The sequence below is a fragment of the Zea mays genome, chromosome 5 (assembly GCF_902167145.1).
Source record: "Zea mays cultivar B73 chromosome 5, Zm-B73-REFERENCE-NAM-5.0, whole genome shotgun sequence".
Lineage (NCBI taxonomy): Eukaryota > Viridiplantae > Streptophyta > Magnoliopsida > Poales > Poaceae > Zea > Zea mays.
The window spans coordinates 17,966,733-17,983,277 of record NC_050100.1 but is presented as its reverse complement, the minus strand read 5'-3'; the positions used below and the strand labels follow the sequence as shown (position 1 = coordinate 17,983,277).

General features: G+C 45.0%; 1 protein-coding gene and 1 pseudogene across 1 annotated transcript; both read right to left on the bottom strand.

Annotated features, from left to right (window-relative positions):
- Window positions 1–6,870: 6,870 nt before the first annotated feature.
- On the bottom strand, window positions 6,871–10,214 carry LOC109939638 (40S ribosomal protein S8-like; annotated as a pseudogene).
- Window positions 10,215–13,072: 2,858 nt separating this feature from the next.
- On the bottom strand, window positions 13,073–13,477 carry LOC118471945 (uncharacterized; the record flags this gene model as incomplete). The annotated part of the gene is made up of 1 exon (XM_035958874.1): window positions 13,073–13,477. A coding segment is annotated over one exon (405 nt), but the record flags the coding sequence as incomplete, so codon positions are not given.
- Between the last annotated feature and the right edge of the window lie 3,068 nt (window positions 13,478–16,545).

Below are 16,545 nucleotides of genomic sequence, written 5' to 3'. Positions count from 1 at the left end.
GTGTTCAGCACTCGGTAAAGCACGCTTTGCCGAGTGCCTAACTTTACCGAGTGCGGCACTCGGCAAAGCCTTCTTTGCCGAGTGCCCAACAAAAGGCACTCGGCAAAGAGGCCAACACTCGGCAAAGCCTCGGATTCCGGTAGTGCTGACTGTAAGATTATTGTATACATGACTGGAGATATTTGGTCTTCAAACTGTCCAGAACAACCGCCTGGTGGTTCCATGTTCCTGAACCAGCACACTACACAGACTGTGGAATCATGACCCCCTCTTTTTCTGGTGCTACTAAGCCGTTATTTTTCAAACTGAAGACTGAATTCCAATGGTACCTGCAAATTATTCACAGCCAGATGTATTTGTAAGTGTCATTGATCATACGACTTAGAAAACAATTAAATATTTTGATAGATCACTGGGTCTTTTGCTATGAGGTTAGGCTGAACCTCATCATGTAGCATGGTAAGAAAGAACTCCAACCCTGCATTGCATTCACCATTCTCAAAATGCCTAGCAATCATCGCATTCCATGAGATACAGTCCATCACGGTCATACTGTCAAACATCTTCCGTGCAGCCACAACGTCCCCACATTTGGCGTACATGGTCATGAGTGCGTTCAGGACATCGACCTCCTCCCCAAACTCAAACCAAAGAACATGTGCAGCCACCTCCCTCCCCATCCTCCAGTCTGGGACGCCCCCACAGGTCCGCAACACATAGGGGAACGTGTACACGTCCGACCTCACACCTGCCCACATCATCCTGTGATACAAGTCCAGCGCCTCATCCAGCAACCCGGACTTCTTGTACCCGCCCACCATGACGTTCCAGGAGAAGACATCCCGTTCAGGCATCTTGGCGAACACCCTCCACGCGTGCCACGTCTCCCCGAACCTGACGAGCATACTGAGCATGGCGTTCCTGAGGCGGAGACCAAACCAGGCGTGCTGGTCGTCCGCGTGCGCGCACGCGCGCAGCCCCGGTTCCACCGTGCGGCGCCACTCGTAGAAGCGGAACATCGCGACATAGGCGTCCTCGTCGGGTAGCTCCGCCGAGGACTCGAGGAGCCAGAGCGCCTGCGCGAGCTAGCCATGGGAGCAGAGCGCTCGCAGCTCCGTGCTCGGGTCTGCGGAGGAGGAGGTGGACGCCGCAGTCGAGACGGCGGCTGAGCTGAGACTGCGTAGGCGCTTCTCTGCGTGGAGGCGGATGGGCGGGAGGGCGCGCGGTAAGGCAAGGGAGGCGAGTGGGAGGAGGAACGGATTGAGTGCGGGTGCGGGCTTAGTGGGCAGCGGCGGCATCTCTGGAAGCGGAGGCGGAGGAGGTGCGCATGGCGGCGGGTGCGGGAGTGGGAGCGCAGCAATCAGACGGTTGGGATGGAGGCGGGGTTGATTCGGCAATCGGACGATCGGGATGGATGCGGGGGCATGGTTGTGCCTAGTCTACATTATTGCCTTAAGGATTAGTAGATATATATATATATAGAAGCCCTGGGCTTCCATTAGTATGGGAAGCCCCAGTCAGGTATATCCACGCGCGCCTGATCGTGTGTTGGTTCTGGCTCGGGCGGATTCCAGCGTAAAACGTGAGCTAAAACATCGTAAATGAGTACGGAATTTAGCGTAAATCCTATATCTGTTTTCTAACAGCAAACGAGGCTGAAAATTACGGCGTGGAAATCGCATGCAGCCGATCGTACGGGGGTTCTGGCTCGAGGGGATTCCAGCGTAAAACGTGAGCTAAAACAGCGTAAACGAGTACGAAATTTAGCGTAAATTCTATTTCTATTTTGTAACAGTAAACGGGGCCTAAAATTACGGCGTGAAAATCGCGTGCAGCCGATCGTGCGCGGGTTCAAGCTCGGACGAATTCCAGCGTAAAACATGATCTAAAACAGCGTAAATGACTATGAAATTTAGCGTAAATCCTATAATTGTTTTGTAACAGCAAACGAGGCCCAAAATTACGGCGTGAAAATCGCGTGCAGCCGATCGTGCGCGGGTTCTGGCTCGAATGATTTTAGCGTAAAACGTGAGTTTAAACAGCGTAAATGAGTACAGAATTTAGTGTAAAACACGCCCACAATCTCACTTCGCAAGAGATTGTTGTAAAACACATCAAAAATGTCATAAATTTGACGTTAAACACGGTAAGACTGTTTTTAATGGAAGCATAAAACACAACAAGAAGTGTCGTAAAATTTAGTTTGAAAATACATAAATCACGATCGTCTCAGAGGGCACTTGTTTTGTTCACAATATATCAAAATATAAAGTACAACGATATTTTGCCAATATTGTTGCAATCATACACAATTTTTTGACATGACAAAAACGAGGAGCTAGCCCTGTTTTTGGTACTTCAGACACTTGGAACCATTAGCCTTTAGCTAGGTCGTGGTCCGAAATGGAAGCATTGTTGCCCGGCTCTTGTTAAAACAAGTCTGTGTAAGCCTGTATAAAGCATAAAGACACGTCAGAACAAGCATAAGTAAATCAAACAGAAACCTAAATGATTCACTAGTTAAAAGACATGGATTGAGAGGAATGATATAATATAATAGTAGAGTTATGCATTCACTTAGCTCATGCTGCTCTCCTACAACCTGTCACATCATTTATTTATTTTTAGATTCTTGTATCTCCCATCATTTACTCTTATTCCTTTGTTACTTATGGTGAGAGTGTTTATCAACCAAAGGTTGGAGCCTAGACTACAATAAAAAATGTTTATGTGCAAACCTCATCATAGAAGTACCCATACAGGCAAAGAATATTAGGATGACGAAGATGACTCTGAATCTCCTCTTTGTGTCACAGGCTCGCAACTGATGCTCAACCTGTGATTGCTTGCAACTTTCAAGGCCACAATCTGACTACAATGTTTCCAGTTTCCACAAAAGGTATTGTAAGCCCTAGCTGCTCACTATAACGATTGACTAAATTATAAACATAAAAATTTTCAGTTAGTACATTCAAACCAGGGTACAATATTGAATTAGTCAAATCCCAGCAATCTCGGTATAGTGCCCATTCACCTAAGCTATAGTCTAAAATGAATCAGTGCAATAATTCCTGACAATTAACATTAATTACAATAGTATATTTGCTAGTTTACCATATATGAAAAGTTCAATTTGTAGATACGAACATTGCACAACACTAATGTAGTCAACTCCAAGCAATCTCAGTCATCATTCAGTAAAGTTAGAGACCAAATATAATCATCACAAGTAAGCTTAAACATGGAAGAACAGGTAATAAACAATATATTCTTATTTTTCCTACTATGAATGTCCCATCGAAACCATTGTTTTTTTCTCTGAAAAATCGAACTAGAGATTGATGCAAGCAGCAGACAGGGATCAAAGCGCGATAGGTACATCAGGTCCGAAGGCAACCTGCTCCTGAACGACTCAAAGCAACACGCCGTTGATGCTCCAGAACCAGACGCTGCTGGAGAAGAGCCGTGGGACTTCGAGAGTAGTTCAACCATGCCCATGTATTACAGAAAATGCAGTCGGCCCTGCTGATGATACCGCCTGAAATTTGACCCACTGTAATACTCTACTCAACTTTTATTTTTCTCCTTTTCTGCTCAAGAATACTCTGCTTAATTCAGCTAATAATGTCATACATATACCATGATGCTCGCTGTAACAGTACATCGGATGAATAATGTCATCCAACCGCGAGGAACCGTGATCCCACGAGCCAGAGCACCGGGAAGAGAGTAGGGAAGGATACATACCGGTGTGTGTAGCCATCAGCCATTCCATGGAGGAGCATTTGCGACCGGACAGTGGAGTATCAGAGGACGGAGGTTGGAGCTGGTGAGCCGCCGCAGCGGCGCTGTGCCCGTATCCCATGGAGGAGTGGAGTCGTTAGCTCAGCCGTATGGCTAGAGGTTTCGGTCGCTGTCGTCAGCTCAGCCGTAAGGTTATTTAGTTCATATACAACACATTTTAAAATCTTCTTTCATCCTTATACTTTGATTAAAAGTTATGAATAAATATCTATAGATGTCAAATTTTGAATGACATATATAATTTCCCACATGAGGCTATAAATCACACAAATATAGATTGAGCAAACAACTTTGTTAATAGAAAAGGGATAATGGATGAGATTGTCAGTTTTCTGTGGAGTTCATGAATCTTGTAGATTGTCAAAATACAATGTGAGGCGTAGCAATTTGATCCATGTTTTCCTTGGAGATAGCAAAGGATAAAAGCCCACACTCCAGTAATGAACATAAAAATGGTTCTACCATGAAACACGCTCGATTGCCAATATGATAAAATACCTGATGTTTGGTGCAGTTTTTCATAGGAAACCCAGAATGACTGCCCTATCAGTGACTGTCATCTTTTAAGGAAGATCAAAATATCAGATGTGCTGGAAGCATATGGTGAAGAATAGAAGCACAGATAGACAGTGAAATAATTTGTGTATCACTGTTACTGCTGCTCAATGAAGCCATTAGCTCACCATGCCATGAATCAACTGAACCCAAATAAGGAAAAGGAATAGAAAAAAGAATGCATGTTGCTTTATCATATACCAAACTACTTAAATATTAGAATGATGATGATTTAATGACAGATCAGTTAAAAGTGTTTCTCTTTTTTGGCTAAGATGCTGAAAGTCTAAATTGGCCCTAACTGATTATCCAACTTGCTGAAGTACATAGGATAAAATAGGAATTTCTCATTTAAACAACCTAAAATCAATCACCATAATCCATTAAGCCAAACACTCTGATTATTACAATTCATAATCCCAATTATAATAATTGAACCATGATCCAAATAGGTGCTTAACTACCTTGCTGAAGTACCGCTGATGTAGGCACTCCTTCGCCAGCCCACACATGCCATAGTAAGATTATATATATGGACGTGCTACCAGAGCACTGCAAAAACAAACACAGGCAGTTAGGCTGTCTCCAACAGGCACTAGCCAAAACGGGCAGACATTCAGGCCGTTGGCTTGCCACAGTAATTTAGCTGGTCATCCATATGTCCGTCGTATCCAACGGAGCAGCTAAAATAGCTGGTTCCCAGGGCGAGTGGCCAGAAGCCTCAGAAGTGGGTCCGAATTGTCAGAGACGAAGGGGAGAAAATGGCTGCCGGCTCTGAACCAGCCAATCTAGCTTTTCTCTCTCATCCCCTCTAAAATAGCTACTCCTTTTGGCTGTGTTGTTGGAACCTGTTTCTAGGCGCTACAGTAGCACCACGCAGCCATATTGGCTTTGGCTGGCCGTTTGGCTGCTCCGTTGGAGTTAGTCTTAGTGATTTGATGGGCAGCTCACTTCATCAGAAGCAATATAATCCACAATCCCGCATCCATGTCCACTAGGCTCCACCACCATCTTCTCCAACTGATGTGCTCGCTGCTAATCTCCGGTAAGCCTGCTCTTGTGCGTCGTCATCATCTGCTTTCGAACCCCTTGCTCTTTTCAACCAACATTCGATCCCGTGTTACCTGTGCAGCGGAACTGGTAAGCGGGAACACCGGCGGCGACGACATGGCGGTGCTCATCCAGCTCAAGGCCTTCCTGCGGGCGCACAACCAGATAAACCGGGATGCGTACAACGGATGGTCGGAGGCCTCGCCATCGCTGTGCGGCAGCTGACAGGGAGTTGGGTGCGACGCGGACGGCCGCGTGAGCTCCCTCAACCTCTCCAGCTCCAGCATATCGGGCCCGCTCTTCGGCAACGCGAATGCGACTCGGTCCCGGCTCCACAGCAGGAGTTCCTCCTTCCTGGCCGCCATCTCCCACCACTTGCACGCGCTCTCCCCAGCCCCCGCGGCTGCTCCCCCTCGGCGCGTCGTAGCGGGGAACCCACACTCCGTGAGCCTGGCCGCGAGCTCCTCCCCCACGATCGGTGGCGTCGGCGCCCACAAGCGCACCGCGGCGGACTCAGCGAGGAGGTTGACCGCCGCCATCTCCACCAGCGGGTCCGCCGCCAGGATGGACCCCACCCGCGCCGCGCAGCCGCCGCACATCATGCTGCTCACATCGAGCAGCACAATGGTGGCACCGGCGGCCCCCTCCCCGGCCGCCGCGTCGAGCTCGGACGACGGGGTCAGCCATGGCGCGGGGCCGGTCCGCGGGTGCGCCGCGGGTGGGGAGACGGAGGGGAGCGATAGGCTGGCGAAGGCTAGGGTTTGGATTGGCGTGAGGGAGAGGGCGGTTGGCGATCTGGTGTGACGACGTGGGGTGAATGGGCATAGCGCTCGGGCTCTGAAGGTTCAGGCCTCCGCCACGTACGGGTCAGCCAGATCAAAAGGTAAGGCCAGGGCTTCCTGTAGTTATAGAAAGCCCAGAGCTCTAAATACTATATATATATATACTAGGTGTATGCCCGTGCGTTGCTACGGAATAAAACATATTCTGATAAGATACAGAAGCATTAGTTATTGTTCTATGCTATGGTTAGCACCTTTTAAAGGTTAAGATTACTTACATAACTATATTTTTATCTTCATCAATAAAGATAAAATCCATAAAAATATTTCGTGATAGTTTGCTTTTCATGGCAGAGTATATATTTTTAAGGTATGTAAATAATCTTAACCCTTAAAGGATGCTAACAAGAGCATTAAACGACAATTAATGCTTCTGCACCTCAATGTATCTTATCATAACATGTTTACTCTATAACAACGTACGAGCATACACTTAATAATGGATGATGACACAATTATTGACCAAGTTGAGTTGATCGAATGATAAATATGCAAATCTGCTTACAAGCATGTGGCATTAAAAACAACAAATAACTATAAGTCTGGCCTTTCGCTCATTTGAAGCATGTCGTGCATTAACGCCAAGTAGAAGATATTCTGTTCTAGCTAAAAGAATGCTCTAAGATGCAGCACCCTTGCCCTTCTTCCTCTGGAGCTTATTCATGTAGAACTCGACCACGTTACCCTCAAAGATGTAGCTGACCAATAAAAGAAAATGCCATTGTAGGTTAGCCTCAAGGATGTAGCACACCAATAAAAGGGAATGTCCAACAACTGTCAGGATAATTCATGTGTAAACTGTAAGCTACTTAAGCGAGGTGAAATGGTCCTATTTGTGACAGAATGCATAGATGCAACTCAACATATCTCCTATTGTCCACTTCTGGCTTTCTTTCATCCGTAATATAAGATCGACGGGCATAAATATCTTAATTCCATATGCTAATGCCATATGGCATGGACCAAAACACAAAATGAGAATTAATGTCTAAGACATGACACAAGAAATCTAGTATTCCTTACCCATCAGCTCGGCCACAGTCGAGGGCTGGAAGAAACGCAAGCCAACAATCTCCCACTACCAAATTGCTCTTCAATATGAGTGTCAAGTGCACGACCCTGCTGGCGCTTCTCAATCTTCCTCTGCACATGGTTGCTCTTCTTTGTTTCCTTGGATATAGCCTCACCCTCTTATCCCTACACAAACAATAAATGGTCAGTTATAGGAAACATCAATTGAGCTATAGAAAGAAAATTTTAATTTAACTATTGTTTTCCCTACAAAAAACATCATGAGATAATGATTGCAAAAATCAAAAGTAGCTAATGAAATACAACATGTTGATCATTGAGAAGGAAGAGATCATTGAAAAACCACAAGACAAATAAGTGCACATGTTAAAAACACTGCAGTAGTAAGATATCTAGCAAGCAACTATTCACCAAATACAACAATCCATAAACTATAAAGTCAACCCATTATAAGGGCAAACATCAATTAAACCTTAAATTGCATGAATATACCTTAGCTGCATCCTTGTTGGCAACATGCATCTTCCTACCGATGTCCACTCTGTAGTGGGTGATGTACCACTGCTTGAAGGGAGCAACATCGACTTGTACAATGGCACTCGTCACAAGAGTATGAAAAAATTTAATAACTTTGTAACTATATAAAAATTCCTAACAAACTAAAATTCAATAAGTTTAAGACAACTTTGGTTGCATGAACACATAAAATAAATTTAAAAAGGAACATTTAGTTAGAATAGACGAAAAAGCAGATCTATGATGGCACATAACCAAAAAATAGATGAATTCAGGAAGAATAAGAAGCAAGTGATTTCAGATGGTGAAATCTAGACTTTTGGAGTGGTCGACGAGCCTAAAGAATAGATGAATCACTATTGTTGAGGAAAGAAAAATGAAATAGAGGTGATCCTTATCCCAGCCAATCAAAATAAATTTGACATTGTTTCATACTACGGATTCAAACATTCAATTACATATAAGGAGTTTAATTAACTCAAATTTGGTACCCCAAGAGTTCAATTAAGGAAGAAGATACTGGCAGGAGGATTGCGGATCTCACCTCGACACTAACAAAAAAAATCAAATTAGAAAGCAACAAAAGCGACCGACAACTTTTGAAGTGTCTTTTCATGATCTTCATTGTATTTTTTAGAGCAGTAGAATTCAGGAATAATGGTATTTTTATATGGATTAAATACTATCAAAAAATGCACATATGTATCAACGCTAATTTATAACCCACTCCCAACATTCGTCCGAGTCTGATAGTCACCGTTGGCACAGCCCCTACAGCTGCATTGGGCACATTCTATCACTTGATCCTCCCTCATATGCTTGGGGACACAGTAGACACAAGCCGTTGCGAAGTTGTGGTCACGTCTGTATGCACCGGAGGCAGCAAAGGCGCTCGTAACCGGACTACAAGAGGGCGAAATGTAGCAGTAAGAAATCAAGATGTCAGAATAAGCAGGCATTGTCGAGGCTCAAACTTGAGGAACATAACCTATATAGGAAACATAGCAAGACATTGAACACAGACAAAGAAAGCATCAAGAGACATATGTTCTGAAAAATTTGAAATGCGATACAAAATTGAAAACTGATCAGATGGACAAATTACCAAATAAAACAGACCTTGTGCATTAACGAATTATGATGTTCTTTGGCTGAAAGAAGTTCATACAAGACTATACCAAAAGCGTAGACATCCACCTTAGGAGAAGCCTCACCATATCAAGCATACTTATCAATCAGACAACTCTTTGGTACTAAATTACTAATTGTATAAGCAACAGTTTGGTCTATCAAACTATACTGATATTATTTTGAGAGTGTGCACATTCATGTGAACTCAATAACGGAACAACATAGTTGGCGTTGATACCTTGAGTACTTACTCTGAAGGCATGTAACCAAATGTACCAACAACTTGTTGTGATGGGAGTGACTATGATGTAGTTCTAATTTCTAAAAGTTTTGTCAGTCCAAAATCTACAACCTGCAAGGTACCACTGGTATTGCACATAAGTTGGCTAAAACATAAAAATGGGAGAGGTTCATAACCTACAAGAAATATTTGTGTGCTGAATATTGGGCCTCGTTTCTAAAACTGAAAAAGACTGAAAACACGTCTTTTTCTGGCATCCATGATCCATCTTGTTTGTAAGTTTTTATCCTTCCTTTTTCAAAAGAAAAGGGACTGAAAGTCTAATGAAAATTTATAGCAGAAAGAAAAAAAATCAAAACATTAATTACAAACAAATTATTCATATGGACACGGACAGATCATTGTGGCCCAGCATGGACTACACTAAACCCTACCTATAGGTTGCCCATCTTGATCGAAAGACGAAGCAGCACCACTGAATATGAATCGACTATTAATTTTCTAGGACCAGGTCATACCCAAGGGGCGTGCATCCACCAGGATGTGTTGATGCAGTGGCTGATCGACAACTCTTCCACCACTGCTCATATGAAATCTACCATCTTCTAGGGTGATATTGATAGGTGGTACAGTTTTTTGCAAAAGAAAATCCAAATATACAACTATAAAAGGATGATGGCTACCTTACCTGCTGAACAGGAGCGTCAGACATCATCACGCAGTCAGACTTAATCCCTGGCAGTTTTTTCATGTGTGTATTAATTGTGGAATTCAAGTCCACAACCCTCATGCTCATGTAACATCATGCAGATCCAGTCCGTCTCCTTCGCCATGTACACTTCACTGCCGGCGGTGGCCAAGTAATGAAGCGAATCAGTGGATTAGGAGAGTAGACAGGTAGAATAATCACTAGATCAATTAGGGAGGAGGGGGTGTTACCCGTAGGTGCCCTCGTCGATCTGCTTTCTCAAAGAAGTAGACGCTGCGGTGGTCCCATGATGGGCCTCGTCGAGGTTTAGCTGGACAGGTGCTGCCACCACCATGGGCATTGGAACCAGGGGACACCAGACGACAACCCTCCTTCCAGATCAGCTCAGATCGGGTTGGGCTCTCGAGTCTATACTGTCGAGGACTGCAGTGAATGCTCATGCAAGTGAAAGTGATCTACGACTTATTGTAGATGGCATAATGGCACACTATAATAAAATATTCAATACAAAGGTTGATGTATTTAATATACTTTCAGGTTTTTAAAAAGGAGGAGCTAAATTCGCTACGGAACATCAGTGTGAGATCTAGCGTTTAAACGTATTTAGAAAAGCTTATGCCTAGATCCTACCACTGCTAAACATGAACTATGGAACTCCAAAGTGCCAAACAGTGATGAAATGTGCAGTGCAATGGGATCCTCATAGACACCGCAATTTTCCTGACGATGGCATATCCCAAGGGAAGCAGGCAAGCGGTGCTGTGTTGCGCCAGAACTGCGTGGAGGCTACACCAAGCAAATGCAATAGAAGAGAGTTGTGCAAAGCCTAGCAAGGATCGAACAACGCAAGCAGTGCCGCAGACGCTAGGCCAACAGACATGTTGGCATCCAATTCTTGCCACAAACTGAATGCCCTCCCTCTCCCACGACGACGCAACATATTCAATCAATCAATGAAGAGCGACAACTCCACGGTATTCCTCAAGATTTCGTCCCAGGTGGCGCCATATGTCCATACCCATGTGGTCATGTCCCCTCGGACCTATACTTTCAGGTTTTTAAAAAGGAGGAGCTAAATTCGCTACTGAGCATCAGTGTGAGATCTAGCATTTAAACGTATTTAGAAAAGCTTATGCCTAGATCCTGCAACTGCTAAACATGAACTATGGAACTCCAAAGTGCCAAACAGTGATGAAATGTGCAGGGCAATGGGATCCTCATAGACACCGCAATTTTCCTGACGATGGCATATCCCAAGGGAAGCAGGCAAGCGGTGCTGTGTTGCGCTAGAACTGCGTGGAGGCTACACCAAGCAAATGCAATAGAAGAGAGTTGTGCAAAGCCTAGCAAGGATCTAACAACGCAAGCAGTGCCGCAGACGCTAGGCCAACAGACATGTTGGCATCCAATTCTTGCCACAAACTGAATGCCCTCCCTCTCCCACGACGACGCAACATATTCAATCAATCAATGAAGAGCGACAACTCCACGGTATTCCTCAAGATTTCGTCCCAGGTGGCGCCATATGTCCATACCCATGTGGTCATGTCCCCTCGGACCTATACTTTCAGGTTTTTAAAAAGGAGGAGCTAAATTCGCTACTGAACATCAGTGTGAGATCTAGCGTTTAAACGTATTTAGAAAAGCTTATGCCTAGATCCTGCCACTGCTAAACATGAACTATGGAACTCCAAAGTGCCAAACAATGATGAAATGTGCAGGGCAATGGGATCCTCATAGACATCGCAATTTTCCTGACGATGGCATATCCCAAGGGAAGCAGGCAAGCGGTGCTGTGTTGCGCCAGAACTGCGTGGAGGCTACACCAAGCAAATGCAATAGAAGAGAGTTGTGCAAAGCCTAGCAAGGATCGAACAACGCAAGCAGTGCCGCTGACGCTAGGCCAACAGACATGTTGGCATCCAATTCTTGCCACAAACTGAATGCCCTTGCCCTCCCTCTCCCACGACGACGCAACATATTCAATCAATCAATGAAGAGCGACAACTCCACGGTATTCCTCAAGATTTCGTCCCAGGTGGCGCCATATGTCCATACCCATGTGGTCATGTCCCCTCGGACCACCGTGGGAGGCAGGGGACGATGAGGAGTCCGACCATTCTCCCTTGCAGGTTACGCGTTGAAATTTTATATTTTTGAATAAATGTTTTAAATAAGACGAGTGGTCACAGTTTTCAAAAAAAGTCAATAACGTCATATATTTAAAAACGAGAGAGTATATACCTGTAATTTGCATACGGTATTTCGCCCACACACCATATAGTGCATTTGCCATCAAAGCTACCTGCATAGAATTAGAAGATGAACAAAGAAGTATAGGTGTTGGCGAGAAGATAAAACTTATCTCATTTGGAAGATGTTCTGCTTATATAAAAAGCATGTGGCTACATGGTCAGCCTATTGATGTGAACAGACCAAGATGTTCATATGTTTTGCTCTCTGTAAGTAGTGACTTACAGGTTCATACTTACCAACAGCATAAACCCATCCGAGTCCTACTTCCTTAGTTTACTATTGTAATCATTAGTTTCAATTGTCTAAATAAATTCCTCATCTAAAATAAATTAACAGATTTATCCTAGGGAAAGGCATCATGTCAACCCTCCTTTCTAGTTACTAATAAGAAATTTGTAGAAATTAATCGCAACACATCAATCAAGACTAATCTTTTGCTCCTAAAAGTCCAAATCAGATCAAGGCATTAAGCAAGACTCCAATGGGAGGATTGACTAATGCTGAAATAAAAAACCATTCATAAAAATAGAAAACAACAAATTGACACTTATCTGAACCATTCATGACGAGGAAGTGAGATGACCTTGCCCTTGTTCACCATTGCCAACCTCGCCCTCACACTGTCGATCTAACCAACCGATCTGCTATCATGAAGACAATAGTCTAATTTTTTATTAATGTACAAATGTATGATAGATCAATCAAACCTGAATGTAATGTGAACCTTGATTGCGATGTTTGGAGCTCTGATTCAATCAATTAATCAACGAAGTGATAAGTCTAAACGACGTACTTGCATCTAAAATTTTATAGAAGCAGATGCGGAGGCAGTAAGACAGAGGAGAAGGGGACAACCTTCTTGGTGGTGGTCATCAGCTACCCACCAGGGACACCACCCACCTGGTACCCTTCAATCACAACAGGATCCAGTTCATCCTAGCGGGTGTGTACGACAGGATTCAGGCGCTCCAGGATCACGACACAGATATCAACGGTGTGACCCCCGCTATGGCCCTTGTCAAAGAGCGAGACAGCGACGCCGAGCGGCACCTCCAAGAGGAACGATGCCTTTCTGGTCCCAAACACGAGGCATGAGACCCTGCTGTCGGACACGGTGATGATGGTGATCTCTGTGACTCGCGCTCTGGTGTCGCCTGTCTTCGCCGGAGTCGTTGGAGATGAAGTTGGTGACTGCTCACCGATGGGGGCGAAGTTCCCTACGATCTGCACGACCGGGTCCGCTGACGGAGACTTGAGGCGGGGCCGCTCGAGTTTGTTGCGGATGGAGCTCGGCGGCGGTTGAATGATGCCAAGGCACCCAGGCGGTTTTGATCCACGCCGTCGACCCCATTACCGGTGAATGAGCGGAGTAAAAGGCGAGCACGAGATGGTGAGCGAAGCTCCCAACAACCGCGGACGTGAGGCGCTCGCCCGAATCATCCCGGATATTGCTCCTGTCTCTGCCTCGCATGTACTTGTTTATCTGGATCATGGTGGTTGAGGGAGAGAGAAGGGGGAGATAGAGGCGTGAGCACGAGCGCGCTCGTCGGCGTTCCCGTCTCCACCATGCGCGCTTGGGTAACCAGATCGGGGCGGTTGAGGCAGAGGGGTGAGAGAGATGGAGGCGTGGGGAGGAGGGAGGAGAGCGCTAGGGTTTCGGGTTGATAGAGGGTGAGAGGGAGGAAGGGTTCAGACGATGGATCGACGGGGGAGAGCCGTCGCTCGAGTATGGGCCGCCCCAAATCTAGTTGGAGTATGGGCCGCACCAAAAATTCAGCCGAGAACGCCTGCACTGTTGTTTTATTGTCTTGCAAAAAACTTAGTACCATACTGTCTAGTAAAGGATACATAGAGCAGCTTATAAGCGTTGGCTCGGACTTAGTAGTAAGATCTCTAATGTTGAACTATATTGTGTTTGATGGCTGAATTGGTTAGGTTCAACTTGTGCGGACGCGATAATTTTTGCTGGAGAAGGCGAGCTAGGTGGGAATGCGTGGCCCACGCTGGGTGGGCCCACATGAAGGACGCCGTAGATGGCAGAACCAGAGCGGGGCAGAACACAGGCTTGGCAGAACATGTCAGAGGCAGACTACTATTGTTTACTTAATAAGTAGTAGATATATATATATATATCGATATATATATATATATAGATTGTATATTAGGAGCCCTGGGCTTCCAATAACTAAAGGAAGCCCGGGCCAGACAGTGCAATCCGGTCGAGCCGGACCACATCCGGACGTCTATAAAACAGGACCCGGAGTGCTAGGGTTCAGTTTTTCATGCCCCATCTCGATTCATTAGCGACGACGGTTGCCCGATAGCGCGCGCGGCGGTGGACCCCGGCCAGTGGCTGCGATGGCCGTGGCTCCTCGACCTCGACATGCGGTGGCGGCGGTTCCCAGGCCGGCGGTGGCGGCCCCCGATCCAGAGGGCGAGCGGCGGCGGATCCCAGGCCGGTGGCCGTAACTCCATTACCTCGACGCGCGGTGGCGGTGGTTTCTCGATCCGCAGCGAGGCCCTTGTGCAGGCAAGCGGCGGCGTCCCCGAAGCCCCGAGGAGGCGGCACTTCCAAGGCCGGCGAGCAAGCGACGCCCGTCGACGTGCGAGTAGTGACAGCGACGCATGAGGCGCGATGTTCGAGCGAGCGACGTCACGGAAGGGGCGAGATGCGCGCAGCGATGGTCGCGCGTGACATCCTCTGATCCGGCGCATTTTTCTTTTCGTTTATTGTGTTTTATGCCTACCACATGTATTATTTACGCTAAAAATTGTATGATTTTATGCTTTAACACAGAGTTCGTATATCAGTTTACTGCATGCACATTGGAAAGTCAATTCCTTGATTTATGTTGTTCTTAATTTGCGCGCATGCAATGGAAACTCCCACGATTTTGCCATAATTTTTGGATCTGTATAAAAATAGAAACCGCATGCATGCGGCTGCCATGTTTTTCGGATCTGTCATAAAAATAGGATCGTAATAACAACCTACTAAAGCTATCAACCTCTAATTGACTCGGTATTTACGCTTATAATTGAAGGGTTTTATGCTCAAAACTTAAGGTTTTTACGCTCCACCCGGAGATGCATCCACCAGTGAACAACATGCCAGATTTTTTACGCAGTGTAAGGAATTGCATAAATACCTACACCGTGTAGTATAATTTGTTTCAGTATACATCATAAACTAGTTCTAATGCGTTTAGTTGCATGGCTGTTGGAGGAATCCTATATTTATGAAGGAAAATAAAACATTAAATGTGATTTTTTGTTTCTATGCATGCAATTCATTTCCTTTCATTGCATATTCTTTCCATCATAAATTCGTGTGCATGCAGCCTGTAGCAGATTTTTACGCAGTATACCGAATTGCATAATTATCTACACAGTGTAGCATATTTAGTATCAGTATATAGCATAAAATGGTCATTACGAGTTTTAGTTGCATGTCTGTTGCAGCGATCCTAAATTTATGAAGAAAATAAAGCATTTAAAATAGAAACCGCCACACATATCTTTCCTAAATTTACGCGCATGCAAGGGAACGTGTTTGACTCATGCATGCATTTTGCCATAATTTTAGGATCTGTATAACCGCATGCATGCGACTGCCATGTTTTTCGGATCTGCCATAAAAATAGGATCGTAATAACAACCTACTAGAGCTATCAACCTCTCACATTGGCTCGGTATATACGCTTATAATTGAGGGATTTTATGCTCAAAACTTAAGGTTATTACGCTCCAACCCGGAGGTGCGTCCACCAGTGAACAACATGCCAGATTTTTTACGCAGTGTAACGAATTGCATAAATACCTACACCATGTAGTATAATTTGTATCAGTATATATCATAAACTAGATTTAATGTGTTTTAGCTGCATGGCTGTTGGAGGGATCTTATATTTATGAAGGAAATAAAACATTAAATACGATTTTTTGTTTCTATGCGTGTAATTCATTTCCTTTCATTGCACATTATTTTTATCATAAATTCGTGTGCATGCAGCTGGTAACAGATTTTTACGCAGTATATCGAATTGCATAATTATTAACACAGTGTAGCATATTTAGTCTCAGTATATATCATAAAATGGTCCTTACGCGTCTAGCTGCATGGCTGTTGCAGCGATCCTAAATTTATGGAGGAAATAAAGGATTTTAAAAACAGAAACTGCCGCATATATCTTTCCTAAATTTATGCGCATGCATTGGATCGTGTTTGACTCATGCATGCATTTCTTTTTTTTGCGCTAACAGACGTGGGCCAGGTGGCGCACCCGACAGCCTGTTTGGGCGTGCTGGTTGAACCAGTTTGCAGGGGTGGTCGGCCTGGGCTTCCTTTAACTAGTGGAAGCCCAGGGCTCCCGTTATACCTGCCCTAGATTGTATATTAGGAGCCCTGG